Source organism: Humulus lupulus, chromosome X, assembly GCF_963169125.1.
Source record: "Humulus lupulus chromosome X, drHumLupu1.1, whole genome shotgun sequence".
Taxonomy (NCBI): domain Eukaryota; kingdom Viridiplantae; phylum Streptophyta; class Magnoliopsida; order Rosales; family Cannabaceae; genus Humulus; species Humulus lupulus.
Window position 1 is genome coordinate 3,872,928 of NC_084802.1, and position 17,260 is coordinate 3,890,187.

Genomic DNA, 17,260 nt, shown 5'->3' on the forward strand with positions numbered 1-17,260 from the left:
CATTATTGGACTGTTTTGGTATGTTGTTGGGAGTAATTTTCCCTATTTGCAAAGACCAATATGTAACAGTCATGAATTAATGGTCACTTTGACTGAAATTATAGAACATACACTATAGCATTATCTCCAATTTTACACTCATTCTCTTCAGAATTTTACAGCATTAGTATAAAAATAAAATCCATGATTTTTAATATAAAGCTACTATTAGTCAATAGCTAATATATGTTGTAAAGAGTCATGAATAAATGAGTAACTTTGACTGAAATTTAAGCCCTAGTAAATTACGAACTAATTTTGCCCCAAAAAATAAATGAAATAAAAGCTTATTTGTACTTTTATTTTGTGTTTGTTGGCACGTTGGTTTTTTTTTTAAACGAATTGCTCTCTAATTTTTCGATTATGTTACTTTGCCAAATGACATTTTCTTGATAATTTTTTTTTGTAAAATGGTCTATGCTGAGAATTTTTATTAGGTTATCGAATGTGTCTGGAAGACTCTACCAAATACCTATTTTTCGATTTGAGTATAAATAAGGGGTACCAGTGGTACTCAACACCATAAGTGTTGGTATAATGTAATTGGTACAATCTAATATCGAGTGCTACATATTTTAATTTAATAAATAATATTAAGTATATTACTAACCAATCATAAAATACTACTTTATATGGTGTTGAACATTTTTTTTAAAATTTATTTATTTAAACCTAACTCTCTTCAAGAAATTTACAACAAATATGATTATATATATTTTGATCCCTATTTTGAATCTATGTGTGTTGGCAAGTTATATAAAATGAAATATTTGAGACTAATAGGCCAAATATTTATATATATATATAAACTAACTTATCAATATTCAAAATATAGGACCAGCAGTCATAAAAATAAATATATTTAATAAATAAAAAATAAATAAAGAAGAGAAGAGAAGACAGATGCACAATCTAGAAGCTTTTTTCTTTGTATGTGCATAGGTCATTTTATTGCGTACTACACATCTAGAATTCTAAAAGAATATTTGGTACTATAGTCCGGTTTGGCAAGGTAGTGATCTTGACCTTTCAACATTTCAATGAAATTGCTTTACACAATCGATTACCAACTAAAAAAGAAATACTAAACAAAAATTGAATTTCATGAATAAAATAATTTCTGTTTTTTAAGATAAAGAAGAAGAAGAAGAAGAGGTTATTAAATTAGATATTTTTTTTTATAATTATTATTTGAAAGAAAGAAAGAAAGAAAGAAGAAGTCAAGAAGTAGGCCACTCTATTATTCAACATTCTAACATAAATGACAAGTACCCTTAACTAAAGTTTTGTGATTGAAAATATTGTTACTATAAAGATTAAACTATAATAAGATTATATATTATTATTATTATTATTATTATTATTATTATTATCATATAATCATATAAGTACAAAAGTAGTAGTTGGTGAAGAAAAAGTAGTACCATGAATGAGGTCTAAGCCTTCAATTATAAGTATACAAAACAAGCCACATATCTCAACCATTTCACTTTCTTCTATTTGTTTTTCTTTAAATGTTACAAAACTTAAGCTTGACAAGCAGCAATTAGTTTAGAGAAAAGATGGCATGGAATTGCATAATCCCAACTTGTTCAAAGGCCAAAAACAACAAGGTGGAATCAGCAAGAGAGGTTTCAAAGAAGCCTTCTTTCCAAAGGCTATCTTTTTCGGATTTAAGCGATCCAAACTCGCCCATGCTGGCTGACGATATATCGAACTCTCTCATTGGCTCGAATCTTCATGTTTTTTCATTAGCTGAGTTGAGAGACATAACCAACAACTTCGCGTGGAGTAATTGGCTTGGAGAGGGTGGTTTTGGCCCTGTGTACAAGGGATTTTTCGGCGAAAAGTTTAGGCATGGCTTGCAGCCTCAGCCTGTGGCTGTCAAGCTACTAGACTTGGATGGCTTGCAAGGAAATAGAGAATGGCTGGTTAGTATTACAAAACCCTTTTACTCCAATTTCCTTATAATGTTCATATGAAAAAGAAAAAAAGTCATGTTTTGGTCAATTATGTGTTGATGTTTTTTGTTCTTCTATTTTAGGCAGAAATCATCTTTCTTGGGCAGCTAAGGCATCATAATCTTGTTAAGTTGATTGGATATTGTTGTGAGGAAGAGCATAGGCTTCTTGTGTATGATTACATGCCAAGAGGAAGCTTAGAAGACCAGCTCTTCAGAAGTGAGTTACTCACTTTTTTCTGCTGATATATTGATTTGCAATCTAGTCCTTTCACTTTTTAAAAATAGCAATTCAGTTCTTATTGTTTTCTATCTTAATAGTTTTTATTGTTAACTTTTTATAGGGTAAAATTGGTATTTTTAAAGAAAATTATAAAAAAGCACTAATAATTTTGTGAAAAAATAAACTATAAGAATTTAATTGGTTTTATTTTGAAAACTCAAGAACTCAACTGCTTTTGTGTGTGTGTGTCAAAGAGTAGATTACCAAAAAGTGTAAAGCAAAAAGATATTTTATTAAAAACCCATTATTATATTTATTCTATTTTACCATTTTATAACATAATTTTTTATTTTATTTTATTTTTTGCCAAATTTGCAGGGTACTCAGCCACCATGCCATGGTCAACTAGAATGAAAATTGCTCATGGAGCAGCCATGGGATTAGCTTTTCTTCATGAGACAGATAAGCCTGTCATCTTTAGAGATTTCAAAACTTCAAACATTTTATTAGATGCTGTAAGTTTTTTATTTTTTATTTTTCATTTTTCAATATGTTGACATTATTTTACAATGCATAGAAAAATAGGTTTTGACATTAGTAATTTTTTTTAATTGATATTTCAGGACTATACACCTAAACTTTCAGACTTTGGACTAGCAAAAGATGGTCCTGAAGGAGAAGACACACATGTTAGCACTACACATATAGTAGGCACTAAGGGATATGCAGCCCCTGAGTACATCATGACCGGTAAAGTTTAATTTTTGTACAGGAGTTTCACTTTAAGCCATACTGGTGGAGCTGTCAGTGTTCTCGACCTTTGAACAGTTTTCGGTGTGATTTTTTTTTATGACCGTTTTTATTGTATCTATTTAGAGCATTAGCACGATTTTTAGAAAATTCTGAATAGTTTATTGTATCGAAAACTAAGTTCAAACATATTGTTGCTCGCGTGATTAATTTTTTTTATGTGCGTGGAAAGCAACATGTTTGAACCTAGTTTTCGGTACTGTAAACTATTCAGAATTTTCTGAAAATTTGCAGGATGCTTTAAACAACTACAATTTACACGGTCATAAAAAAATCGCGCCGAAAACTGTTCACGAGTTGAGAATACTGAAAAGCCACACCGATAGAGTTTAAAATGAAACCTTATAAGAGAATTCTCCTATAAATATATATATTTCATAACTTTAAAAATATAAACATAAATTGAGTAAATATTGAAAAGAGATATTTTATTTTAATGTTATTGTTTATAAAAATAATTTTTTTGTTGTTGGGTAAAGTAGCTTTCTTGACATATTGTCCAATATGTTTGAAAATGTTTCTAGTGTGTCAAAATTGCTATATTGTAAATAAACAATTAGTAAAACTAGACTCTTTTTTTTTGGCATTTTGTAAAAGAAAAAAAATAATAGTTATAAAATAGTCTTCTTTTGCAATCTTATTTTGTAAAATAACATTATAAAGCATTCTTTCCGACATAAAATCAAGTATGTCAAGAAAATTTCTCATGAAAAAAAATGTTAATTTACAAAAGAAATCTTTTTTTAAAATTTTTTTGTAAAGCACCACTAATAAATGTGTCACATTTTTTAAAACTTGACTAATTCAATTGAAACTTGTATAAATACAGGTCATTTGACTACCAAGAGTGATGTATATGGGTATGGAGTAGTTCTACTAGAACTTCTAACAGGTAAAAGGTCAATAGATAGGAACAGGCCCAGTAGAGAGCAAAGCTTAGTAGATTGGGCCAGGCCTTTTCTCAAGGACCCTAGAAAGCTTTACAAGATTATGGACCCAAAACTTGAAGGCCAGTTTTCAGCCAAGGGGGCCCAAAGGGCCTGTTCATTGGCCTACAAGTGCTTGAGCCGCCGGCCCAACTTTCGGCCCACTATGACAGATGTAGTGGCTATATTGGAGCCTCTTCTAGAGTTGGACGATTGGTTTTATGTGCCTTTTGTGTACATTGCACCACCTGATCATGATGAGAAAGTTTCTTCTGTAAAGGAAGATGTGATTGAAAGTAAGGGTGACAAAGATGGCAATGAAGATAATGGCGGTGGTGGTGGTGGTGGCGGCGGTGGCGGTGGTGGTTGGCGGCACCGGATTAGATCAACCATGTCATTTGGGAATTACTTGGATGTGTCCTTGTACAAAAACAGATTAGTTGCTTCAAACAATTGTGTAGAAGTTTAGTAGGGCAAAAAAGGAAAGTTCAAAGAAAGATAAGTGTAATTTGGTTTTGAGTTAGGTTATATAGTATCAAATTTATGGAAAAAATTAGCACTTGATGGATTTAATTAGTCAAGCTAAAGAGAATTATATTGATTGTTGACAAAAAAACCTACCTTGCTTCTAAGAAGTTTGGAAATTTATGATTCTCACTATTGAGATTGTAGCATAAATGCCTTTCGAGTTTTTCACAATTTGACATTTCTTCAGCTTCTAAGAAGAAAATATTGACAATCAAATCTGTAAGTTTTATATATAATAACAATTAAGTTCTTATTGTTTATTTTTTTCACAATTTTTTTATATTAGATACAAACAACATGCAATATGCACGTTTGTTTAGTTTTATTTATAGAATTTATTAATTATTTTTAAAAAATTTATATTAATGTCATATAAATTTTAAATAAATATCTTATTTTAATTAAATAATTTATTTATTTTTGTTTTAAATTTGAGAGTGACAACAAGAGATTATATATTATATGTTTAATATAATATTAAATATTATACGTGGATTTTAAATTTAAGTTTATTGCTAGTTTTTTTTTAAAAAAAATTTGTTGCTAATTGACATTATATTATATTATATATTTAATATGACATTATTATGTTAAGTGAGTTTAAATTTAATTAAATTTTATTTAAGTTATAAAATGTATGATTTTATTATTTTTAAATAATTATCATTGTAAAATATCTAAAAAATATCATATTTTAATTTGTTTAATTATTTATTATTTTTAAATAATTATCATGGTAAAATATCTCAAAAATATTACATTTTAATTTGTTTAATTATTTATTATTTTTAAATAATTATTATTGTAAAATATCTAAAAAATATCCTATTTTAATTTTTTTAATTATTTATTTTATTTTATTTAAGTTTTAGCATTTACAAACTACCATTAAATATAAGAATATTTCATTAAAGTTACCATTAAAAATAAAGCCATTCTTCTCAATTACTAAATTATATATATATATATATGTGTATAAAACTTTTTCTGAGTACTTTGGCTAAAAATAAAGCCATTTCATTACATATTTTTGCAAATTAGAAAGTTCCACAACCATTTTATGACAAAATCAATATAATAAAATTTTCTTATGTTTCTTTGAACTTGTTAACAAATGTATGTGCGTGTGATAATTTTCATTAGTGGATTGGCGAAATCATATCCAAATAAATTATAACTAATATGATGATATACAATTTCAACTCCATAATTGATTCAATACACTTCATTGGATATATATATATTTATATATAAGGGGCTATTATATTCGTTTACATAAATTTCCAAATAAGTAACAACATAGTCTTGTAAGAACAAATCAACAATAGCTTAAAGCTTAGAGATTTTTTCTTAAATATACATTTTTACGGTTTTCATTTTTTTTTCAAAAAAAATTACAGACTCAAGTTTTAAAAAATATGATTTTCAAAGTTTCATAATTACAAAAATATGATTTTTAGGAAAAATAACTAAAAATCACATTGAAAGCAACTTGAAAACAATTCATTGGATCGAAAAAAAAAACAATATATATCAGAACAATTAAAAATCAACTCCAAAAATACCTTAAAACAAGGTAAAAACAAAAATTAAAAAGAAGACAAAACCGTAGAAATGTAAAAATTTCCTTAAAACTGTAAAATTGAAAAAAATAATGTTTGTTCGTAAAAACGTAATTTTTTTTTAGCAAAAATAAGTATTTTATGTAAAAATCTCTAAAACTTAAGCAAATACAGAGTAGATTCCAACCAAAAGAAGAAAAGACGAAGAGGATGATAACCTTGTGACACATGGTGGAGTATCATAATTTAAAGAAAATATACATACACTATATAGGGAAATTTTATGGTGGAAGTGTCATTATTGTCCCTACTCGTAGGGAGGTCTCTGTTTTAATCATGTAGAAAAATTATAACTCTTTTTTTTTTTGTATAATACTGTGTATTGTAGTTATAGCAATCATCTTACCAATTTTTGAGAAATTTTAAATAATTTATCACGCCGAAAATAGAGTTCAAAATAACAAGTTATATACTTTAAAAAAAAACATGTGTACAATTGCCTATTTGAACTTTGTTTATTACATCATAAATTATTTAGAATTTCTTAAAAACTAATAAGATGACTGATATAAATATACCGTAAAAAATTTGGGTTATAATTTATTTATGTGCTAAAAATAAAATATTCCTACCAGTGAAGCCAAAAGTAGCTTCCCACTATAAAATTACCATGTATACATGTTATATTTTATTTTTTAAGATTGAAAAACTACCTCTCTAATTCTTTTTTATCACTTTTTTTTTTATGAAATTTTAATGTTAGTGTGCTTCCATTGAAATTTATTCAATAATTTTTTACATGTGACATTTTATTTTGGGAATTTACTTATTTGGTACCCTTTGTTTTTGGAAAGTATCATTCAGGTACGTTCTGTTTTCAATAATGCTCATATGATACTTCGTATTTTGAAAACATATATATATTGATAAAATTTTGTCAATATGACAAAACTGTCAGCAATTATATATAATTTGTAACTCATGTGCTTGAGAGTAATTGAATTAAATTGGTAAAATTTTATTAATTAAATTTGAGTTTAGAGTACCAAATATGTACGATTTTAAAATGCAGGATACCAAATATGTACGATTTCAAAATGCAAGGTACCAAATCTGCATTATTTGTAAACACAGCGTACCAAGATGATACTTTTCAAAAATACAGGGTACCAAATGGTTACCTAGCCTATAATTTACTCTCTAATGAAGTTTTAATGTTAGTGTGCCTCCAATTGCTAGGAGTGGTTGAAAAAAGATGAGTAAATTAGTATAAGATATGATCGACCAAACCATTAGACCACTCAACCCATTCACCATTCTCCTTTTGCAGTTTATGAATGGTATTTTGGCGCTTACAAGCCGAAGCAGCGGCATGGAAAAACTTGCTATTAAGGTCCCCAGCTTTGAGCCAAAGTTGCTTGGACCTTTGGCGCCAAAAACTTCCTTCTGGTATAAAGTCTCCATAAGATCAGCTTCTGCAACCTTAAATCTATGGATAGATTGTGTATCACGACGACTTTTCAACCTTCGAATGATATCCTTGTTCCGTTTTATCCTGCCTTTAAAATTTCATGTAATATCTTTTGCCCAAATCATCAAAGTGTGGCTATAGTGATCTATCTTATCATACCAATTTTGCCCTGAATGAGACTCCCATGAACTGCTAATAATCTGACCTCAAACAGGCTCTCTCAACCAAGCATTTTAAAAAATACGGACTCAAGTTTTCAAAAATACGATTTTCAAAATTTCACAATTAAAAAAATACAATTTTAAAGAAAAACAACTAAAAAATACATTGAAAGCAACTTAAAAACAATTTACTATATAAAAAAAACTAAAAAACACAAAAATAATATATATCAAAACAACTAAACATCAACTCCAATTTTTTTTTTAAATAACATGAAAAAAAAGACAAAACGGCAAAAATGTAAAACTCGCTAAATGTGATTGTGCTTTAATAGGAAGAAGGTTACTTTAAATCCAAATGAGCGCACATGTGCCTCTTCATATAAGATGAACTTCGAGGGACAAGATGGTCCCTGAAACCGCCTTAGCGGCGCGTCGCTGGGTAGTGTGCGCCGCGGTGCGTGTCTAGTAAGGAAGAGTCATGGGGCTCTTTGACTTGGGACAAGTCGCGGCTTTAATTGAGAAAAATGGTCGTAACAGGTTTTGAGTTATGGGGACTCAAACCTAAGGGCCCGGGACTGATTCTAAGAATTGGTTTAATAGAATTAGGGGTCCCGGAGGCTAGGACTTGGTCCAGAAGCCTTTAATCACTCATTATTGATGGAATTCCATATTCTAGTTGTGACTAGGTTACCGCTAGGGGATCAGAACAGGGATCATTCTCGATGGTCATTCTAATTTACTTAGCACTTGGACCTGAAGTAAGAAAATTTCACCCAATGTGTGTTATATGTGCTTAAGACTTGGCCGGATGATGGGACATGGTTAAGGTTATGCTTGGACTGTTTTTTTAAACATGTGAACTATGTAATGCATACCTGCGATATCTAGTGTATGCTTATCTTGTTATTTGGTTAAAAGCATTGACAATAACGCACTGAGTGCTGGTCAACAGGCCGGGGTGACTCTATAGTCACTGATACAGGGCAATGGGTCGTAGTGACTCTATAGTCACTGGTACAGGGCAATGAGTCGGTGTGACTATAGTCATTGATGCAGGGCAATGAGCCAGGATGTCTCTATTGTCACTTGTCTGGGTTGAATGCATGCACGAGTAGAGTTATTACTGCTCGGTATGCTAATTATGCTTCTTCAATGTGTTATTAACTACTCATGCGCATGTCTAAGTTTTCTTACTGAGTCTTGACTCACGGGTGCTTTGTGGTGCAGGTAAGGGCAAGGGTAAGCTGAACCAACCATGTGTTGGAGAGCTTCGGTGGCGGTGTGCATATATGCGGTTGCTCAACCACCATGGTCAAGGTTTATCTTAGAGGAACTAGGGTTGTACCCCTGTTTTGGCTCTTAGTTCGGCTTATCGTGTATTTTGAGTTGTATATACCCTTTTAATGTTTAATTTTAGGATCCCGTGTACAGACTGAAACTTTTTAATAAAAGTCAATGTTCCTTGACCAAATTTTTTAACCCTAATCCTTGAATTATATTCTAGCTACACGCTTATGTCCAAATGACTTGATTAGAAAGTCTAGCACTATTTAAAGTACAAAGTGTAACGGTCTTGGCTATCCAGGGCGTTACAAACTTGGGTTCATAGCTGCCATGATTTAAGGGTTCCTGAAAACTAGCTGGCCATGTACACTCTCCGCTAAAGATAAGCTAACCTCAGGGTTAGGTAATTATTGATATGATTATGTGTTTGCCTACTTAATTAATATATGAATGCTTTACCTGCGTGCTAGTATTGAGAGCACGATATCTGGACGTACTGTTGAAACATGGTTTATTAATTGATTCATGAATGTTATATATGTGTTATGATATTATTGTTGTGTTGTTGGGCTTTGTTTGTGGGACGGTTCTGGATATGAATATCGTGCCTAATGTTAAGTCCTTGACTGCAAACAGATTCAGAGGTTATGTACTCAGGGTAGTCAATTGGATCTGAGGCTAGAAATGATAATCTGGGTAAGAACCCTCCGGCTGCCCCTTGGAATTAGCAACAAATGGTTACAGATATGCAAGCAAGATTGCAGGGGCAAGAGAAAGAGATCAAATGGTTGAGACAGTAGGTTCTGTCAGGGAGCGCTTCTCCATTTGTTTTGCCAGCTGTGGCAACAGTTTTGGCTCAAACCTGGGATTAAAAACCGATGGGAATTAATGAATGAAACATTTCTGAAATATTACCCTCCAGTTTTTTAGGGAGGCTTAGACTCGTTCAAAGCTGAACAATGGATGGGCATGATTAGCTCCACCCTTGATTATATGGGAGTGATAGGCAATGATAGGGTGGTTTGTGCCATGTATATGATGTGGGGGATGCCCGAACGTGGTGGGAAATGGTATCCCAGACCCAGAACGTTATTATGATGGGCTGGGAAGAGTTCAGAAAATTATTTAATGAAAGGTACTATTATGATGTAGTTCGAATTGCAAAGACGAACGAGTTTATGAATCTGGTTAAGGGTAGTATTACAGTGACAGAATACGTCAATAAATTTGATGGAATGGCCAAATGTGCTTTTGATCTGGTACCGACAGATGTGGCTCGAAAAGAGCGATTCATTCAAGGGCTGAATTCTGAGATAGCCCAGGGCGTCAGGATCGCTCCAATACACGAGATTTCAACCTATGTTCATATGGTAGGAAGGGCCCATGCTATCGAGGGTGCAGGGAACGAGATATGGCGAAAAAGTGCATTAGGGCGCGAAGCCTAGATAATGGTAACTTCATTTGTAGAATTAGGTAGGGACGAAGGCCCTAGTGATCAGATAAGAAAGGCCCCCGACTTTTTTACAGTTTCAGGCCTAGATAGGTGGTCTCGGGGTGTTCAGATGGGCTGCCAAGACGTCAATGAGAATTGGAGGGATTATCCAAAATGTGTCAGATGCAGGAGAGGTCATCTGGGAGAATGTCGAGCAAACACATGTTTTCTATGTGGAATAGTTTGATACCTCAGGGGGGATTGCCCGAGGTCAATGAAAGAAGAAATAGAGAGGGCAGATAGCCTGACTCTAGCTCGAGTGCCCGCCTTGATACAGTCGGAGGCTGAGGCTAGTCCCTCAATAGCGACAGGTCAGCTTCCGAATTCTCAGCTTTTTACTATAGTACGGATGGGTTGTGGTATTAGGTATCTTATTGTATCTGGTAGAGAAATAGACATGTTGTACAGATTATGTGTTTATCATACTGTGAGATTTGGAACATTATTATCTATTGGGAATTTGTAATCTCCAAGAGACAAGTCAGAATATTACTAGTAGAGGATTAGTAGTAAGATTGCTTGAGCTGGTGTCAAAAACTTTGACATGAGTGAGTATAGATTGGTTTGCCAAGTATGGAGCAACTAGAGACTACATGAAAAGGACGGTGACTTTTGAACCTAAAGGTAAGGTTCCCTTTAATTTGTTGGCACTATGCATAGACCTCGTATATATCTAATAATAGTATTGAGAGCTAGAAACCTATTGTTGGGTGGCTGCACAAGATTCCTAACTAGTGTGGTAGGTACCATTCAGGTCGCGTTGGTGGGACCAGAAGAGACCAGATTTGCCTGCAGGTTATGGATGTGTTTCTAAAATATCTACCAGGATTGCCGCCACATAGAAAGGTATAGTTGTGGTTAAGTTGGTACAAAGGGCTCTAGTATCAAACATAAAGATATTGAATATTACTTTTCCCATAAAAGACTTTCACCATGTATATATACAAATTTGCAAATCAGGGGTTTAGAACCTCAATCTTGGGTGACAAACCCCAAAACCCTATCATCCCATAAGGGGGCGGTGGTTAAAATTGATTGTTAAGAAATATGGTTCAATTCTTATTTTTTGTATAGTAGTAAAAAAATTTGATTTATTTTAATTAACTTTATTTAATAAAATTTTAAGATTTTTTTTTGGACTTTGGAGATATAGATTTGAATTTGGGACATTCTTTTTGCTATAAAAAATGCAATATCACTATATTATGTCTGTGACCATATTTTTTTTACTTATTGAAAAGAATAAACTTATTATAACTTTTTTTTTTCCGAAAAGAAATATGTTAATATTAGAATAAGGCTAGACACACTTAAAATGCATACAAGCTAAAATTAAATTAATTTATAAATAATTTTATTCTTAATATTTATTGATTTTTTTTTTACTTGAGATGTTTTTGGGAAGAAAAAAAAAAGAATTAGTATTAGACTCCAATAGCCATATTAATATTTACACATTAAAATGATGACAAATTCAAATATAAATATTCACAAATTTAAAAGATAAACTAACAACAAAAAAAAAGTTCTAAAATCAGCGAAACAAAATTATTTATTACAATTTAGAAATTTAAAATAATTCTACACATCTCGATAAATTCAAAATATAACATTCTAAAAAATAAAATAATAAAAAAAAGCTTTAGGCTTAGGCGTTTGTATATGAAAAGTTACAAAAAAGCCAGAAAGTAACCCGACAAGAGATCGCCCTCCCTAAGTTAGTGCTATGGTGTAAAAATCTCGTGAATTCAATACTTTTTTTTTCTGTCTGCTATATATATATATATCAATTTAAAAAAATAAAATAAAAAACCCTAGTATATATATATATATATAAATACTAAACGATCTCAGCTACCCTTTCATACAATCATAAACGATCTCAGCTGCCCTTTCATAAAACCCTAACTCTCCCTCAAATGGACCACAAAAGATTAGTGTATAATGAGAGAATTAGGGAAATGCGAGTCATTGTAGAGAAAGAGCTGCAAAATATTGAGAGAGAACAAAATATGGAAAAACAGAGAGTTTTTCGTGCAGCACTGAATTCTTTTATTCGTATCTTGAAAAATCTCATGGAAAGTAACATATTAGCTGTTGAAGCTGTGCTATCTGTTGAAGATGGAGCACAAAAATAGATTTTCTGTGTAAGCTTTTTTCTTCTTGCTACTGTTTCTAATTTTAGCTTAAGATTATATATATATACATGTATATATATATATGTAAGTGGATAGTGTTGATTTTACTGATATTATAGTTTCTGAATATGAGTCGAATATATATATGCTTATTGAAGACTTGTTATTGTAATTCTCTTCAAATATTGTAATGTTGAACTTACTGATACTGTAGTGTAGTGCTGAATATAATGTTTTAGCACTACAGTATCAGTAAGTTCAACATTACAATATTTGAAGAGAACTACAATAACAAGTCTTCAATAAGCATATATATATATATAAATATATTCGACCCATATTAAGAAACTACAATATCAGTAAAATCAACACTATCCATGTACATATATATATATGTATAATCTTAGTGTAAAATTAGAAACAGTAGCAAGAAGAAAAAAACTTACACAGAAAATCTATTTCTGTGCTCCATCTTCAACAGATAGCACAACTTCAACAGCTAATATGTTACTTTCCATGAGATTTTTCAAGATACAAAGAAAAGAATTTAGTGTTGCACGAAGAACTCTCTTTTTCTCCATATTTTGTTCTCTCTCATTATTTTGCAGCTCTTTCTCTACAATGACTCGCATTTCTCTAATTCTCTCATTATACACTGATCTTTTGTGGTCCATTTGAGGGAGAGTTAGAGTTTTATGAAAGAGCAGCTGAGATCGTTTAGTGTATATATATATATATGGGATAAGATGAAAATTAGCAAGTTTAATGAGTTTTTAACTAAAATTACCTCCTAAATATTTTTAATTTAGTTCTACCCATTTTTATCACAGACAATTCCAAAAATACCCTTGACCACATGGTTCTCTTCTAAAAACAGTATCAACAGATTATAGGAGTATAATAAGTATATTGATTGAAATAGTGGATATTATAGTAAAACTTAAAAATTGTAGATAAAAAAGAAATATCTTACCTAAAAGTGGCTGCTGGATCTAATTTCTATTATATATATATATATATATACTAGGGTTTTTTAGTTTACCTTTTTAAATTAAATTAATTTATAAATAATTTTATTCTTAATATTTATTGATTTTTTTTTAATTTGAGATGTTTCTGGGAAGAAAAAAAAGAATTAGTATTAGACTCCAGTAGCCATATTAACATTTACACATTAAAATGATGACAAATTCAAATATAAATATTCACAAATTTAAAAGATAAACTAACAAAAAAAAAAAAAGTTCTCAAATCAGCAAAACAAAATTATTTAATACAATTTAGAAACTTAAAATAATTTTACACATCTGGATAAATTCAAAATATAACATTCTAAACAATAAAAAACTTTAGGCTTAAGCGTTTGTACATGAAAAGTTACAAAAAAAGCCAGAAAGTAACCCAACAAGAGATCGCCCTCCCTAAGTTAGTGCTATGGTGTAAAAATCTCGTGAATTCAATACTTTTTTTTTTTCTGTCTGCTATACATATATATATATATGTCAATTTTAAAAAATAAAATAAAAAACCCTAGTATATATATACTAAACGATCTCAGCAACCATTTCATACAACCCTAAACGATCTCAGCTGCCCTATCATAAAACCCTAACTCTCCCTCAAATGGACCACAAAAGATCAGTGTATAGTGAGAGAATTAGGGAAATGCGAGTCATCGTAGAGAAAGAGCTGCAAAATATTGAAAGAGAACAAAATATGAAGAAAAAAAAGAGTTCTCCGTGCAGCACTGAATTCTTTTCTTCGTATATTGAAAAATCTCATGGAAAGTAACATATTAGCTGTTGAAGCTGTGCTATCTGTTGAAGATGGAGCACAGAAATAGATTTTCTGTGTAAGCTTTTTTCTTCTTGCTACTGTTTCTAATTTTACCCTAAGATTATATATATATATACATAGGTAGTGTTGATTTTACCGATATTGTAGTTTCTGAATATGGGTCGAATATATATATGCTTATTGAAGACTTGTTATTGTAGTTCTCTTCAAATATTGTAATGTTGAATTACAATAACAAGTTTTCAATAAGCATATATATATTCGACCCATATTCAAAAACTACAATATCAATAAAATCAACACTACCCATGTACATATATATATATATAATCTTAGGGTAAAATTAGAAACAGTAGCAAGAAGAAAAAAGCTTACACAGAAAATCTATTTCTGTGCTCCATCTTCAACAGATAGCACAGCTTCAACAGCTAATATGTTACTTTCCATGAGATTTTTCAAGATACGAAGAAAAGAATTCAGTACTGCACAGAAAACTCTCTTTTTCTCTCAATATCTTGCAGCTCTATCTCTACAATGACTGACATTTCTCTAATTCTCTCATTATACACTGATCTTTTGTGGTCCATTTGAGGGAGAGTTAGAGTTTTATGAAAGAGCAGCTGAGATCGTTTAGGGTTGTATGAAAAGGCAGCTGAGATCGTTTAGTATATATATATATATATGGAAAAAGATGAAAATTAGCAAGTTTAATGAGTTTTTAACTAAAATTACCTCCTAAATATTTTTAGTTTAGTTCTACCCATTTTTATCACAGACAATTCCAAAAATACCCTTGACCACATGGTTCTCTTCTAAAAACAGTATCAACAGATTATAGGAGTATAATAAGTATATTGATTGAAATAGTGGATATTATACTAAAACTTAAAAATTGTAGATAAAAAAGAAATATCTTACCTAAAAGTGGATGCTGGATCTAATTTCTATTATATATATATATATATATATACTAGGGTTTTTTAGTTTACCTTTTTAAATTAAATTAATTTATAAATAATTTTATTCTTAATATTTATTGATTTTTTTTTAATTTGAGATGTTTCTGGGAAGAAAAAAAAGAATTAGTATTAGACTCCAGTAGCCATATTAACATTTACACATTAAAATGATGACAAATTCAAATATAAATATTCACAAATTTAAAAGATAAACTAACAAAAAAAAAAAGTTCTCAAATAAACAAAATTATTTATTACAATTTAGAAACTTAAAATAATTTTACAAATCTCGATAAATTCAAAATATAACATTCTAATAAATAAAATAATAATAAAAACCTTTAGGCTTAGGCGTTTGTACATGAAAAGTTACAAAAAAAGCCAGAAAGTAACCCGACAAGAGATCGCCCTCCCTAAGTTAGTGCTATGGTGTAAAAATCTCGTGAATTCAATACTTTTTTTTTTCTGTCTGCTATACATATATATATCAATTTAAAAAAATAAAATAAAAAACCCTAGTATATATATATACTAAACGATCTCAGCTACCTTTTGATACAACCCTAAACGATCTCAGCTGCCATTTCATAAAACCCTAACTCTCCCTCAAATGGACCACAAAAGATTAGTGTATAATGAGAGAATTAGGGAAATGCGAGTCATTGTAGAGAAAGAGGTGCAAAATATTGAGAGAGAACCAAATATGAAGAAAAAAAAGAGTTCTCCGTGCAGCATTGAATTCTTTTCTTCGTTTCTTCAAAAATCTCATGGAAAGTAGCATATTAGCTGTTGAAGCTGTGCTATCTGTTGAAGACGGAGCACAGAAATAGATTTTCTGTGTAAGCTTTTTTCTTCTTGCTACTGTTTCTAATTTTATCCTTAGATTATATATATATGTACATGGGTAGTGTTGATTTTACTGATATTGTAGTTTCTGAATATGAGTCGAATATATATATATATGCTTATTGAAGACTTGTTATTGTAGTTCTCTTCAAATATTGTAATGTTGAATTACAATAACAAGTTTTCAATAAGCATATATGTATTCGACCCATATTCAGAAATTACAATATCAGTAATATCAACACTACCCATGTACATATATATATATATATAATCTTAGGGTAAAATTAGAAACAGTAGCAAGAAGAAAAAAGCTTACACAGAAAATCTATTTCTGTGCTCCGTCTTCAACAGATAGCACAGCTTCAACAGCTAATATGTTATTTTCTATGAGATTTTTCAAGATACGAAGAAAAGAATTCAGTACTGCACAGAGAACTCTCTTTTTCTCCATATTTTGTTCTCTCAATATTTTGCAGCTCTTTCTCTACAATGACTGGCATTTCTCTAATTCTCTCATTATACACTGATCTTTTGTGGTCCATTTGAGGGAGAGTTAGGGTTTTATGAAAGGGCAGCTGAGATTGTTTAGAATTGTATGAAAGGGTAGCTGAGATCGTTTAGTATATATATATATATATGGGATAAATTGAAAATTAGCAAGTTCATTGAGATTTTAACTAAAATTACCTCCTAAATATTTTTAGTTTAGTTCTACCCATTTTTATCACAGACAATTCCAAAAATACCCTTGACCACATGGTTCTCTTCTAAAACCAGCATCAACAAATTATAAGAGTATAATAAGTATATTGATTGAAATAGTGGATACTATACTAAAACTTAAAAATTGTAGATAAAAAAGAAGTATCTTAACTAAAAGTGGCGGTTGGATCTAATTTCTATTATATATATATATATACTAGGGTTTTTTAGTTTATCTTTTTAAATTAAATTAATTTATAAATAATTTTATTCTTAATATTTATTGATTTTTTTTTTACTTAGAGATGTTTTTGGGAAGGAAAAAAAGAATTAGTATTAGACTCCAGTAGCCATAT

General features: G+C 30.4%; 1 protein-coding gene across 1 annotated transcript; it reads left to right on the forward strand.

The window, feature by feature from the left end:
* The first annotated feature begins 1,515 nt into the window (after positions 1 to 1,515).
* LOC133804117 (serine/threonine-protein kinase RIPK) lies at positions 1,516 to 4,746 on the forward strand. The gene is made up of 5 exons (XM_062242269.1): positions 1,516 to 1,970; positions 2,084 to 2,219; positions 2,601 to 2,737; positions 2,846 to 2,972; positions 3,862 to 4,746. The coding sequence occupies exons 1-5, from the start codon at positions 1,602 to 1,604 to the stop codon at positions 4,425 to 4,427; spliced, it is 1,335 nt and encodes a 444-aa protein (XP_062098253.1). The 5' UTR covers positions 1,516 to 1,601; the 3' UTR covers positions 4,428 to 4,746.
* The last annotated feature ends 12,514 nt before the right edge of the window (positions 4,747 to 17,260 follow it).